The sequence below is a fragment of the Camelus ferus genome, chromosome 8 (genome assembly GCF_009834535.1).
Source record: "Camelus ferus isolate YT-003-E chromosome 8, BCGSAC_Cfer_1.0, whole genome shotgun sequence".
NCBI lineage: Eukaryota > Metazoa > Chordata > Mammalia > Artiodactyla > Camelidae > Camelus > Camelus ferus.
In genome coordinates, this window is record NC_045703.1 from 65,330,456 (window position 1) to 65,345,995 (window position 15,540).

A 15,540-nucleotide genomic window follows, 5' to 3' on the forward strand; every position below is an offset into this window, starting at 1 on the left:
TGCCATCAGGTGAAGCCGGGCAGAGCTGTCCCTCCAGGGGGCGCCATTCCCATGCAGGCAACGTGAGTGTGCAGGGTCTGAGCCGGGGGAGGGCACAGGCGCTCAGGCTGTGGTGACAACAGCGGCTCTGAGAACCCTTCATTTCTTACCATAGTGATTTTACTGTTTTATGCCAAATTTGGCTATTGAATTGAGATAATACGATTTTACATTTTTTCTCTTAGTGCTCACTTTTTCTTATACTTTGTTCAAGAAATAAATTTGAATATCTATGCATCTTGAAAGTAAAATTAGTCCAGCCGTGGTTACTGGTATCATTTTCCCCACAGCAACCACATGACATAGATCATCTTGTCCCTTTTTACACATGAAGAAACTGAACATTGTAGTGACAGGTAGCTTTGTGAAGGTCACACATGCACAGACGGTTACGTCCCTGCTCCTTGAGGGCCTGTGCTCTTTTCTTCACCTACTGCCCTCAAGTCAGATACTAGCGTCTGCCTGTGGCCGTGTGTCCCTGGGCCTGTGTGTGATGTCAGCGTGGTGGTGGTGGCTTCTCCAAAGATCCACTTCCACTACCCAGAGAGGTAGCCAGCGGGCCCCCGGCTCCCTTCCCGAGTGGCTCTCCTCAGTCCCCGTCTCACGGCACCTGCCCTCACCAGTCTGTGTAAGTTCTGCCTGCTTTACTTTCCTTCATAGTATTTGGCACCACGTGACATTGTCTAGATTTGTTTCTTGGAATGTCTGCTGCCACCGGAACGTAAGCTCTCTGCCTTTGCTCACAGCTGAATCCCCAGCCATCAGCACAGAGCTGCTGGCACGTAAGAGGCCCTTAAGAACTATTTCCTAAATGAATGAAGACAGAGTGCTCCAAAGACACTGGCATACCTCCTCAACCCTGCCTTGATGCTTGAGGGCTATCGTTCTGAATACTCAGTGCTTAAGAATTATCTTTGGGGGATGACACTAAGGATCATTTTTGTCTATCTCTCTTTGTGATGCTGTATTTTCTGCGTTAAGCTTGCATCATTATATAATTAAATTTTTAAAGGAGTTAATTTTTGTAACATACGAGAAAAAACTACCAAAAGTGAAATACTGAAGTCGTACTGTAATGTAGTGGGTCTTTCCTCCTCTCTTACAAGCTTTACGTGATACTGCTTTCACATTTTGAAGACTTTTTAAAATGCATGTTGACCTAGGAAAAATACGGTGCTTTATACGTCATTTCAAATGATAAATTATCTCTGTTCCCACAAATAGTCGGATTTAGTGCAACACGGGGTGGGTTGGCTTTCATTTCGAATCTGCACCTGTGGTCTTAATCGCTGAGTCTCCCTCCCAAAGCAGCGCCTGAAAGAGCAGCACTGTGTGACCGGTCTGAGTAGGCAGGCAGATCTGGCAGGCTCTTCAAGATACAGCCGTTTTTGCAGAGCAAGGATCTTACTTAAATAGGGTGACCAGCAAATAAACACATGAAAAATGCTCTCGAAATCATTTGTCATTAGGGAAATGAAAATTAAAGCCGCAAAAACACCCACTACACACCTACTGGAACGGCTGATGTCTTTTTGGCGACATCCAGGATGTAGAGCAGTTAGAACTCTCATGCGTATTTTAGTGGAGTTTCTTATAAAGTTAAACATGCAGTTAACGTACAACCCAGCACTCTCAACCCTAGAGTTTACCAGGAGAAATGAAATGTGTGTCCACACAGAGACCTGTGTGCAGACGTCAGCAGCTTTATTCATGATTGCTAGAAACTAGAAACAGCCCAAACATCCGCAGGATGAAATGCTACTCAGCAACGAAAGGGAGCCCGCTATCGACGTGTCAGCATTACGGATGCATTTCAGGACCACAGTGCTGAGTGAGAGGAGCCGGACACAACGACCACACACCGTACGACTGTTCCTGTGACATCGCGGGGTTGGCAAACTGTAGGACCAGAAATCAGATCAGCGGTTGCCCGGGCGGGCGTGGAGTGAGATTGACCACAAAGTGAAAACTTTGTCATGATAGAAACTTCCTGTCCCAACTGTGCTGCTGGTTATAGGACATATATGGTTGCTATTGCATATAAATTCTACCTCAGTAAACACGACAGAATAATATTGTAATGGATGGCTATCAAAAGTGAGCATTGTTGGCTAAGCAATAAGGTAAATGCATATTTAGCCCTAATTCACAAATATGTTTATGATAATATGTAACTAACTATCCATGTATTTTTTTCCCACCCAGGGTCAGATGTCTGTTCTATGATTGGTGCACCGTTTTATCCTCCACAGCTTAGGGAAATAATACAGGACCTTGCATGTAGCAGTTGTTCACGAGTAATCGTTAAATGATTGAAACTGAGAAGCGAAATAAGTGGAAACATTCAATAATTCAAAAAAAAAAAAGCAGTAAGCTTGGAATATCCATTGTAACTAGCAGATTTTAAAATTCTAGAGTCAGGTACAGAATTATCTGTGATCCTCCTAAAATGATGATGGTGACTTGAAGGGGGTCTAGCTCCTGTTTCCTCTGTCTGGTGCTCAAATACAACTCCTGGTGGGTTGAAATCTGAATTCATTTGGTGACCAATTTTCCAAAGCTGGTGTGCCAAGATGAACCCACTTGAAAACTGTGGGCTCTCGGACTTGGCTGCAGGACCCGTCCAGCTGAGGTGGGCTGGCCCAGCGTCTGCTGCCTCCATTGTGCTTAATGCTCCATCCATCTGTTTTCTGTCAGAGCTGGTGCCAGCAAATTACTAATCTATTAGAGGAACATGGAAATAAGATTGCACTTCTCATTCCTGGCTTTTCCTCTCGTATTTTGCTTGGCTTACATAGCTGGTTTTTGTTTATTTTGGGGAGAAAGATACGTTACCGAGTAGGCAAAGTGTTGGGGATGAATCATTTTTCACACCTAACATACATTTTTAAGGGTTTTGGAAAAGAGATCATGTTAATGATTATTGATAACATTATGATTGTTGGTGGCGGGGTGATCGCAGCTGTCGTTTATTAGGTGATTCTGTGGTTGGCACTGTACTCGTCACTTTCCACCTATTCCCCATTATTATGGTTACTTTACATAATAAAACTGATGTTCTGGGAGGTTAAATAACTTGTCAAAGGTCACGCCCCTAGGAAGTGTCAGAACCAGCATTCAGACCTAGTTTCTAGAGCCTGTGCTTTATCCATTGCTGCCTCTTAAGCCATTTAAAGCCTTTAGAAACCATTTTTATCCAGGCATGTGAGTTTAATGAGGAAAGGCTTTAACGTTTCAAGGAGAAGAAAAGGGGACTTTGTATTTCTTCTACCAAATAGGGGCCTCTATAATTAGAGCGTATTCCCTTGACATGTGCTTTTGAGTGCCAATTCATGGAATCAGCCCAACTGATTGAGGGAAAACAGATTGGGAGCCCAGCGCTCAGTGGGCCTTTCTGAGGACAAGTGCGGGCACGCGTGTACGGGTGTGCACACTCCGCACGGCCGCGGAATGCTTCCTGCTGTAAAACGAAGACCAGCTGCCGGCCTGAGCAAAGCTATCGGAACACAGCTCTTCTCTTTTTAGTACGTAGAGTGAATGAGAAAGATAGAAGTCAAAATCAGATACACAGCAACTAAACATGTCAGTTGTTTCCTTCCTTTATGTTCATTAAAATACAGCCCCTGCCGGCCAGTAAACCCAAGGTGCAGGAACCCGGGGTGGCGGTTTTCTTTCTCTGTTCCAAGTATGAGCAGCGTTCTGCTCCAGCTATAAGCAGGACTGAACAAAATCAGGAACCTTCCTCTCTAATAAAACTGCATTGTGGGCATAGTCTGCAATGTAAATGCTTGCTTTCTAAAACACGATTAAAGTGTCGTTTCATTTCCTTTGAAAGCAAAGGGTACATATGTTTTCACTGAATAAACTTTCTTACAAAATGACTCACTTATCAAGTGTTGAGGCAGGATGGAAACTAGCAGCAGAGCCGTAACATGAATTTGTGAATTAATTTCATTTGCATTCAAACGGTGAAATAAGTTTGTTTATTTTTAATAAAAGCAAGAGCCAAAAAGGAGCATTGTACCTCACTGATGTTATCAGATACTCTGAAAGTGAAGGGCTGTGAGGTCAGTGAGTGGGGAGATGTCTTCCTTCTGCTACAGGGTAGAGTTCTGAGGACGGTGCTCTGAGGAGGGTAGGAGGAGGCAGGACACAGCATCCTGCCCACTGCCCTGCGTCCTCCCAACCAGGGAGAGCATACGTTGCCCTTTCCGCCGAGATGCTGTGACGGGAAAACAGACGGGTACCTTCTGTGTGGTCCCGTGGGATGGAAGATTCAGAGCACCCTCGGAACTTTATGCAGAGCTTTGAAATTGATAAACAGTGAATGTTTACCTTTTACTTGAAAACAGTGTAAGCTGGATTATTTCTGCAAAGGCAGTTTAAATTTGAGGTGCTAGCCATAAAAGACTAACTCACATGCACCGCGGGGAGGGGGGTCACCTGAGTAATTGATGCCCAACCCCTCCCATCCCTTGCTTCTCTTCCCTGTCTTCCTGGCCATGTCCAGCCCCTCGGGTGGCCGGTGCCTCCCTGTTGTTACTCTCTAGCCTGTCTTGGTTTCCAGGGACATTCAGGGAAAAGTAGCTGGTGGCTTTAACCAGGTCACTGTCTGTGCTGGTGGAGCACTTTAGAAGCTTGTGCCAAAACTGGTCAGTAGCAGGGTTTAGCAGAGTATGACCCACTCTGTCCGGCCGCCTGAGTTTGTAAATAAAGTTTTATTGGGACCCAGGCACTCCTCTGCATGTGGGTCGCCTCTGGCCATCATCAGGACTGCAGTAGTAGTGTAGTTTTGACAGAGGCCATCTAGCCCACGAAGCCTGAAATATTTACTCTCCAGCCTTTGCAGAAAGTGTGTCAGCCCGTGTCGGTGTGAACAGTGAGCCTGACAGCCTCCGCAGGGGGCAGTGCATGGACAGCCACCTTAAGAGCTCACGGGAGGCACCTAACAAGGAACAAGCGCCAGTCGGTGTTGAGAAGTCTGGGCTCCTTGGAGACTGGTAGGCAATGCAGCCTTAAAGGTGTGCACTGCCGAAACCTGGTTTCACATTGTGGTGATACTGTTACATAAGTTTTCCATAAACGTTTCAGAGGCCAGACTGGGGTGCTCTGAACTGCGCCAAGACACCCTGGGTGCAGACTGGCTCCTCCGTGTTTTAGCCACATGACCTTGGGACAAACCACTCAATATCCCGAGCCTCGGGCTGCTCCCCCCTAAAAGGAAGATGATAATAACGGGACCTCTTAGACTTGTAAGGATTAAAGGAGGTAATGCAAAGAACTCAGGACCGAGCTTAGCACACAGTAAATATCAGTTATTGGCTTTTATTGTTACTAATCCAGTCCAGCTTCTGCTGGGAAACCTGGAGAAACTCCTCCTCATCTTCAGAACAAATCCCAGGCTTGGAAGCCTGGGACGCGAGGGCCTGCTGAACCTGGCCTCTCCCCGCTGCCCCCTCTCATGGCCTCACGAAGCTCAGCAGTGACTCGCTCTTGACTTTACTCTCTTGCCTGTGCTGGTGTCCCTGCCTCTTCCACAGGTGCTCTCTGCCCTCCTCTGCCTTACTCACTCTCCAGCAGTAAATAAACCCCTACCATTCTGCACCCGTGTTTGAACTACTGTACATACATTACATCATGTAATCCTAACAACTCTTCAAGGAGATGGTATGAAAGAGAATTATCTCTGTTTTACAGAGAAGAGAATGAAACAAAGATTGAAGCAACTAAGGTCATACAGGCGGTGTATACATATACGTGGAGTCCTGACTCAGCCCCACCTCTCCCAGATCCCAGACCCTGCCCCACACAGACTCCTAGGTTGCAGCCCAAAGTGGCTTATTCAAAGAAACCTTCACTCAGCACCTGCCTGCCACAGGCGACCCCGTGTGCCCCACCCCACGCAGACTGACTTTTCTTGTAGTTTTCACAGTGCATTATCTTTTTGTTTTTGTTTTTGCTTTTGCTTTTGTTTTTTTTCTCTTCTCATCTTACCCCTGCTGCTTCACCTCATACACACACACACACACATGCACATACACACACTTAGGCTGTGAGTATCTTGAGTACCAGAATTGCATTGCATTTAACTTTATATCCTGTCCCTAGGACAGTTACATGGATGAGATTCTTCTAGAAAGTAGTACGGATGGATGGAGAAACACTAATTCTTGTTCTGCAAACACTTTTCCCTTTATACGTATATTTCATTTCAGCCGTTACTTACTGGGAGGCAGCATGTATTATTGGTCAGCTACATGGGTTCCATAATCATTTCTCTTGAGCTTGAATCCTAACCTACTAGCCGTCGATTTTCTTCATTTGTAAATGGAGTCATGGTCGTATATATATTTCACATGTTACTTGAGAAATGAATGAAGTCATTGATGCAAAGCACTTGACCCAGTGTCTCATACATAATACGGTTCAGCAGTTGTTATTATTATCAAAGTAGCATTATATATACCTTTAATTTACTTGAATGTAATTTATGTAAACTCAATCAAAATAAAAGGTGTGGAAGGAGAGAGAAAACCAAACTATTGAAATAGTCCCATTCTACTTCGGGATCCTGAGCCCCCGTGTGAGCAGAGGTGGGAGGTGGGATGGCGGACGCTCATCTCAGCCTCTGGCCCTCCCTGCTCCCAGCGGTGCCACCACCTCGCAGTGCTGAGTGCCATGCAGTGTTGAATCTGCATTTTATAAGACACGGCACCAGGTAGAAACCAGCCACTTTATCTGGTTCTCAAGCAAAGCACGTCTTCCAGACACTGGAGAAGAGCCAACTGTGCTGAACTAATGTTGAGTTTCCACACGACACCCCCTGGGGGATTCTGAAGGATGGTCTTGACCGTGTGTGCTTGTTTTCTTACCCCTTGTCTTCTGAACTCTTTGTCCTAACTGTCCAATGTGGTAGTGAGGCAGTGGTGCAGTCTCAGATTGGTGCTCACCTAGGGACTAGGGGCTGAAATAATTGTTTTGGTTAAATTTGGTAAGAATATGAGGTGTTGGATGTGCTGAAGCAGCACCGCGGACTAGCCTCCCTTGTCCGCTCATAGATGGTTTCATTGGTCGATCTGGATTTCCCTCCGTGTTGCAGTGGTCCTGTGTGGCTCTTTGCCTTTGGAATGTGCAGAGAGAGCGTTTTCTGAGACTGCCAACCTCATCAGCGCCAATAGGGGAAGGGTTAATAAGGATAATGACTAATACTCTGTGTCGATCACATTGTTGGATAAAAAGTATTTCCAGTGAATGTTTTCACGAGTTCAAATATTAAGTAAAAGGCTTTAATTTGTGTTTGATTTTTGTTTAGGTAACTACTCCAGACCCCCAACTTATAGTGGGGTGCCCAGTGCAAGCTACAGCGGCCCAGGGCCCGGCATGGGCATCAATGCCAACAACCAGATGCATGGACAAGGGCCAAGCCAGCCATGTGGTGCTATGCCCCTGGGACGAATGCCATCAGCTGCAATGCAGAACAGACCGTTTCCTGGAAATATGAGCAGCATGACCCCCAGTTCTCCTGGCATGTCTCAGCAGGGAGGGCCAGGAATGGGGCCACCAATGCCAACCGTGAACCGTAAGGCACAGGAGGCAGCTGCCGCAGTGATGCAGGCCGCTGCAAACTCGGCACAAAGCAGGTATGCCGTCGGGCGGGCGGTCTGTGTGTGGACGTATGCGCACGCGCTGAGCCCAGAGCTGTGTCACCCCCGGGTCACATGGGGGTGGAGAGCCGCAGAGTGTCGTTTTGCCTGGCCGTTCCTTTTGTGTTAAATATATTCTGTACCATAAAGATCAGAGAAGTAAATGACAGACCATGTTCTCTGAGACATCGAGGAAGGAGTCTGAGCGGTGGGCGGGTCAGTTGTGGGGCTTGTCTGAAACGGCTGTGAACACTCCACGCAGCAAGCGACCCAGAGCCAGTGGCACAGGGGTGTCTACGTGGTTCCATCGCCCACAGCCAGGCTTAGGCAGCAAATTCTGAAGCCTAAAAACTGGGTAAAATCTAAAACACTCAAAAAGAACTTCTCCCTTCTTTTTATCCCACTATAAAAGTCTTTTTAAAACAGAAACTCTGTGTGTGCACATGTGCATTGTGTGTGTTCGTCTAAGTGCATGTATGTGAGGTTTATGACTTCATGTTCTCACGTTGTGTTTTATTTTCCTGGGCTTACCTCTCCGTCCAAACCAAAAGGTGGTTCGTAAAGCAAAGATTATATTTCAGAAAGTTTGAGTTGATAGAGCAAGCAAGGCTTTAGCCTGAATTCCTTAATTGTTTTTAATACTGAATTTTAAAATTAATTCTTGAAGTAAATACTTGACATGTATAAAAATAACTGAATTTAAAGTTTATGAGGCAAAATGAGTGTGCTTTAAAAGAAGCACATGTCAAAAGATGTTTGAATTATGTTTAAGATATGTTTTAAAACAAAGGACATTGAAAGATATGTATGAAAATATGGTATTTTCAGAAGAAAAAAAAGAAAATTCTGATTTTTGTCAAAGAGAAATGAAAGCTAGTGTGTGTGTGTGTGTGTGTGTGTGTAAATGTATCCCTTTGTTACTTTTCCTCTGAAGCTGCTGTGTGGGAATGTTAGGGACCCTCCAGTCTCACTGTTTGCTCCAAATAATAATAAAATAAATTTCCCTTGAGGAATCCAAATGAAAATCAGTCACATCCTCTCTCTGTCTCTCTCATCCGCATTGCAGTTACTTAGAGTCTTTTGAACCCCAGCAGTATACCTCTGAAATGGACCTATGCAGGCTGTGGAAAGAATATTTTAATAAACCTATCTCTGAGGACTGGTTCGGCTGGTCCAGTTCAAGTTCTAATTTAGGTTTACACGAATTGTCCATTGTCGTAACTCATAAAGCACAAGTTATTTCCTTTTTAAGTAGAAAGTACTTGATTGCATTTGACATGAAGCCTTAGCTAGTGATCTGGGAAGAAGATAACCGTAGAGATTAAGGCATAATTGTTTGATTAAAAAGCCTTGCTGTGTTCCCTTTCTGAATCAGTTTATATATAATTTTATATAAATGAATATACAAGTACACATCCGTGCATTTTCCGTTTTGAATCAGTAACCATTGCAAAGCCTGCCTTCACACACTGCCCATCAGAGCTCTCCGGGAGTTTAAATGGAGACTGTTTATTTTTTGGCTTTTCCCAAAGTCAGAGAGCTATGCTTCAGAACTTTAAAACTGAGATCAGACCTGGGAATCTTTTCGCTCTCCTTTGCCCTGTCTCCCACCCCTTTTTTTAAGAATTACTTCCCGGCTCCACTCCCAGTAGCTACATGGTGCAGGGTGTTACGCCACATTCTGGAACCTCCACACCTATGTGCGGAAATAACATGGTGGACAGGGGGATTCATACTTGTCTGCAGAACAAATCCAAAGAAGCTGTTCTTCTGTTCTACTTTAGGCCACCATACATTAGGTCGCCTGCTTATCCCAGCCAGTCTGGGGCTGGCGGACGCCCCATGTTTTCTTCCCAGCACCCCAACTATGGCAACTCTCAGGCTCCCATGATGCACCAGCCTGACCAGTACGGGTAGGTAGCAACACACCCTGACTTGCTGCGGGACCTGGGCGTTTTTTTTAACTGTTAATGAACGTGCCATCTGGCTGTGAGAGGAACACCCAAAAGCAAGAGAGTGAGAGACCTAAAAAGGAAATCCGTCTCAGAGGGGCTTGTCTTTTGTTGGTTTTTGTTTGTTTCGGGTTTTTCGTTTGTTCTGTTCTGTTCCGTTTCTCATCCTCACCGGCGGTACTTGGTAGCTGGTGGAAGCCTGCATGCGGTTCCCCAGGTCCTGTCTCTGCATGGCTTCGGCATGGCTTCTTCCCTTCATGCCTGACAGGGAAACGGAGACTTTTATCTACGTAAAAGTAATGAAGCCGCCTCCTCCCGTGTCACGTCCCCCATTGTTGTCGTTGTGTTGTCTGGGAACTTGTGTTGTGCAGCACCGTTATCATGCCTGTGTTTTTGTCATTCCTGCCACGACAGCGGCCTCGCTGACGAGAGCCCGGTTGCAGGAGGCAGGGCGTAGGTGATTAATAGGACGGTCGAGGGTTTCATTACATCATCACTGAGCAAACATCCGTGCCAAAGATTTCTGTTACTTCCTTCTCCCAAGGAGGTTTAGAATATTGAAGTCACCAGGAAAATACAACCAAACAGTCTAACAAAATTTTCTTTCTAAGCACAATGTTACCATATTATTATCGATTTCAACACAGGAATTACATACAGCAACAAAAAGTCTCTCTTCTTTCCTACTACAAAACCTATATAACAGGCTTTAGGTTAGTAAATAGTCTCAAAGTATATTATTATTGAGTGATTTTCTAAGCAAAAATGTTTCTATTGATTACCATTTTGCATATAGCAATGATAAGATTATCTCACACAGATGGAATCATGTTCACGAGTTGTTTCAGTAGAAACATACCACATTTTTGTAAAATAAAACGGAATGGTCAACTAGCCCTGTTTAAAGCCTGAACTTAACAGAATGATGCTTTCACTGCTTGTTCTGAGTGCATGACACAAAGAGCTTTCAGCAGTTTTATATTCAGTATACATTTATTTAGGCAGCAAGAGCAAATGATAATTTTGCAATTGAGAGTTCTAAATCCTGTAAACATGGTCCTAAATGTGGACCAACAAATAGAGAATTCTGTAAACATAATCCTAAAAGTGAAATAAACATAGAATTAGAGAAACATACTTATTTCGGAGAAATTATCTTTTCCTCTTTTTCCGTTCTTGTAGTAGCTTCAAGGTCACTTCATGAGTTAGTGGGAAGATAACCGTCAGGGGAGAAAAGCATTTATCATCAGCTGCTAATCCATAGGATCTGTCCTTTACCAACTCAGGAGTCCTATTCAGACCCACAAAGCTAGTTTGGCTGTGCCTTGCCAAGCCACATTAAGCAGCTGTGTAAAATGAATTTAAATGGCAAGCATCAGAGTAAAATCTCTTCCACTGGGGCAGAAAATCAATGTTAGCTAACCAGCACGAGAAGATCCAATCTGTGTTTCGGCCAGCAGCATCCAGATAGCTTCCCTAGAATACACCGCCTCCTCCTTAATTAAGGATAAGAAAAAGGAAGATGTTGGAGTGGTTCTGTGTAACTCTCATGACACACACTTGGCAACGGCGCATCCTTGCAGCTCCATCCCTGTCAGCTCTGAATTTTGCCGTGTGTGTCTACACTATTCTTTCTAAAAGAGAAAGAAAAGAACGTTTTATTTATTTATTCCGATTTTAAGTCTTCCTTCCTTTGCATTCTGTAATATACATAATCTGTTGTGCCCTTTTTTTTTTTTTTAAGCGGAAGCCTGAATGTGAGAAAACATGTGCTGTTCATGTTTTAGTGCTATGGGTTAAGAAATTTGATTTCCAACATGCTTTTGCTCAACAGCTCAGCTCACTGCAGTAAACTCGTGTTTTTGCTTTTGTTTTTGTTTTCTTTCCCCACTGATACCTCTGCCAGGTTAAAGTTAGGTTGGCAACCTGAAAAGCCAGTTTACTACTAATGGCAGTTTCTCACGAAGAAGGGCCTCAAGCCTTTCAGAAACACAGTATTCACAGAATTTGTTGGAATGACTTCTTTCTCCAGTCAGAATCCCAAAGAGCCTAGAGCCTATGAAGGAATCTGAAAAAGACAAATTAGTGATGAAGGAGTGAGTGAGTGAGAGTGTGTGTGTGCGCGCGCGTGCACACAGTTAGAAGCAGAAAGCTCACCGCAGAAAGGAAGGGTTGTGGCCGTCTGCGTCAGGCTTTCTCAGCCAGTTGTGTGAGATGGTGCAGAGGGAAAACATACAGGTTTAACTGATTGGAAGCTGTTCTACTAACTCATTAAAAAAAAAAAAAGCGGCACTGTGAGAGTAAAACTGCTTCTTGAATAAATATGGAGCATATGGGTGACTTGTTTTTTCTTTTTCACCTTTTGAGCCAGGGAATCCCTCATTGTGATTATCAGATGATCTGCAATAGAATGGGATGCATCTTATGGTTCAGGCACTAGATTAGTTGAGTAATACGATCTAGTAATTTGAAATTAACCATTTATATGTAATGTCTGTCCAGAACCCCCAATCCCCCATACATACTTGTTATCCAAAAATTGACATCTCTGCCCAATACAGCTGATCTGTGGATTTGGATATTTCAGCATTGTCCAGATATTTTTCTTGGAAATAAGCTCCAAGGATGATGCATGACTTCAGGGAACTTACAGAAGCCTGACAAACCTTAGATCTTTAGGGCATGACAGATTTTGGTTTCTCAAAGTCAGCCACCCCCAGTACCTCCTATATACCAGCTTTAATCAAGTCTTCAAGAGATGGTTTGTATCAAAGTCCTGGCACAGCTCTTTAAGATAACTATTTTCATAAGAGTAGGTTCCAAGAGAGTATAGAGTTTCAATTGTAAAATAATAGAATTTTAGAACTGGAAGGATTGTAGATGTCACCGTCTCCACCCCTCAATTTTATGGTGAAGGAAACCAAGACCTACGACATTGCCTGCTCTGGGTCATTTAGTCAGTGACGGGCAGGGCAGGGCGACCCCAGGGCCCGTCTCCTGCGCCTGCTGCTCTTCCTTCTGCTTAGTGCTGTCCCTGTAGGTTTTCTCTTTTTTTAAAAAAAACTCTTAATTTTAGTTCTCCCCCACGTCTAAAGGCAGTTCTACTATTAGAAAGCAAATATTAGTCAGTGTCTTGCTGGAGGTCCTACTTCTCGTGTCGAGGTCTGGACTGGTTTTCGTTAGCTCAGCCTTTGTTGCTCCTGAACAGCAGTGAGTGCTGTGCTCCCTCCCTCAGACTCCTGCACGTCACCAGGTTGTTTGCTTCTGGGACCACACACTTTGTGCGATGAAGTGAAGGTTTACTTGATGGCACACACTTGGGTTTGAATTTCTGTCCTTTTCACCCTTCAGCTGCCCACCAATAATAGCACTTTAGCATTTTGCATTCTTGAGACTGGAGTGTGGCTGTTAAAGTAAGGATTCTGAGTCCAAGAGCAGAAACACAAGTTGGCATTTTTACCCAGGTAAATGCACATACCTGCATGTTGCTTGCTGATACAAGCGATGTCTGTCGTCCTCTTCTGTCCCTGAAAGACTACTCCCCAGTGAACTGATTGAACATCAGACAGAAGAAAGTTCTCAGACTTCTTAGTTTTTTTTTTTTTAATGAGCAAAAATAAGTCAATTTGTAGTCTCATTTCTCTTGCCTATTTTTATACTGAATATCACAACCTTGAGTCTGGAGACCTACATTTGAATTCTTACACCAAAAGCTAGGATAACTGAAATTAGTTTTAAATACTAAAAAGTAGGAGATTAGGAATTTTAATTCTTATTACTTTTGAATCTTAGCCACTCTCTAAAGAGGTGAATAAATTCCATGAAGTCTTAACCATAAGGTGACTTGATCAGTTGCAGCCTAATGATTGATGTTGATGTGGCTGAATGTTTTGTGAAAGTCTGACCAGTGGTCTTGCTCTGTTTGGAAACATCTGCACTTCCAAACCCCAGTGGATTGGTCTGTCGTCTTGGGTACACGTAGGCGCTTATAGCTGTGTCTTTTGCGTACCCTCCCCGCCACACACACACCTTCCAGCAACTATTCTTTAGTGAGGTGTATTTATAATTCATTTCCCCTGTTGCTATTTGCCAGCCAGGCACTTTTTCTCTGTCATTCTCCTCTGAAGCCAGTATGATGCAGTTCTGATGGGTTAGGAGCCGCTGATGGGGAAACACAGTAATGGAGACAGTGCATTCACATGTCAAAGAGAAGGGGCAGAAACTTCTCCATGCGTCAAGCCCCAGTTATCGTGGGTCCATGTGCCTGAAGGGCTGTGAGTGAATTGTGTCGACTAAGAATTTAGCCCTTTGGATTTTGGACAATTAGGTTTTAAAATAATAGCTATGATTTGAAAAGTCATGTTACTGAAAGACAAAGCAAAAAAGATTTCAAAGGCTTAATTAGAGTTTTTATTTTTGCAATTAAATGTAAGCCTTTGCTTTAACATCTAAACACTGTGCTTTAATTTTTAGCTCCTCTTTTCCCTTCAAAATTTAGAATTTGAATGAATGTTATTATGTTGGTACTTTAAGAATGTGATTTCAATTAAATCTTTCAGAGTTCCAGAATTATTATGGCAGCCACAGAGTACATTTATTAGTCTTCAAATCAAAAAGTGGTAAAACACTAATTTTTTAAAAACCAAGAGATTTTTTTTTTTTAAGTTTAATGAGATGTAAGGAGTCAAAGTATGAAATGTACAGCAAAGCATTAATGGACGAGAGTCTGTGAGGTTCCCTAAACAGCTGGTTATTATCTGGAAAGATTTTTAAATACACGCACACCCTCACCCTGGCCGCCAAAGGGGCAAGGCTCGTGAGCCTGTATTTTTTATAAACCCGCCAGCTGATTGTGCTGTAGGAGGTCACACGAGTCTGGGGACTGGCATTAGGGCTTCCTGCTGCTGGGGAGGATTGAGGAACACCATGGAGGGAAGAGGCAGGGAAGCCCAGGCTTGGACAGCCCCTGCTTGTACCTGATGGACAGTGAACGGGGAAACACTGGACTAGGGTTGGGGACACTGCACAGAATTAGGAGGAACTCATGTTTATACAGACCTGATACCGTAACTCAGGCTTTGGGCATCTTTTGACTCGTGCGAAGTTTGTCTCCCTTAGTCCCTCTCACTTTCTGCCTCTGAACGTCCTCTCAGGTATCAGTATCCTCCTTGCTCTGAGATACTCTAGTCCCCTCCATTCCTAGACCTGCCTTCCCCGTTCAGAAGGTCTTCTATCCAGGTCCCAGTCTGAACCTCTCACAGCTGGGTGCTGTCCTTACCACCTAGGGGAGCTCACGGTGAAGGGTGTTGCACCACGTTGGGGCTCTGATTAACAGGTGAGTCTCCATCAGTGGAGGGAGTGCCCTGTTTACACGTCCAGGCCACTTGCCTTCACATCTGACCTCATGAGCTTGCTTACGTCTCCGCCCCCACATATACCAGCCAGACTGCAACTGTCATTATTTAGAATCAGCATTGCAGTCCACCCATCACTGGGAAAAATCGCAACACAGCCCAGACAATCCCAGCTATTCAAAGTTGTTAAAGGTAGGGCTGTTGAGATCACGTGTGTCTCAAGTAGTAACACTGGCCTCGTCGCCAACCCACCAGGTGCTCGGGCTGAAACTGGAAAGTGTTGAGTTGTTCTCAGCCTGAAATCTCATAACTTCAACAGGGTTTTTGGCTGAAGGCAGCAGGGACAGTTTGTAAGTGCTGAAGAGGATATGATCTCTGTGTTGATGTGTCCCAGCCTGGGGTTTGGGAGGTATCGTGGGTGACCGTGGGTGACTGAGTGACGAGCAGAAGTGAGGGGCTGGGGTCTCTGACTGCTCAGGGGGCCTCTTAGCTCATACGCTAAGGATTGTGGGAGCAACTCCCTGAGGCTCCTCTTAATCTTGACCTTCATTA

At 44.4% G+C, this 15,540-nt stretch overlaps 1 protein-coding gene across 8 annotated transcripts in view; it reads left to right on the forward strand.

Moving 5' to 3' along the window:
• ARID1B (AT-rich interaction domain 1B) overlaps positions 1-15,540 on the forward strand; it is a 380,200-nt gene that overhangs the window by 315,180 nt on the left and 49,480 nt on the right. For 4 of the 8 annotated variants that reach the window (XM_032485243.1, XM_032485241.1, XM_032485239.1 and 1 more), the window contains 2 exons: positions 7,352-7,679; positions 9,467-9,595. In XM_032485243.1, coding sequence (XP_032341134.1) covers positions 7,352-7,679; positions 9,467-9,595 — 457 coding nt within the window. The remainder of the gene's footprint in view (positions 1-7,351; positions 7,680-9,466; positions 9,596-15,540) is intronic. The other 4 variants (XM_032485245.1, XM_032485242.1, XM_032485244.1 and 1 more) reach the window with 1 other exon arrangement.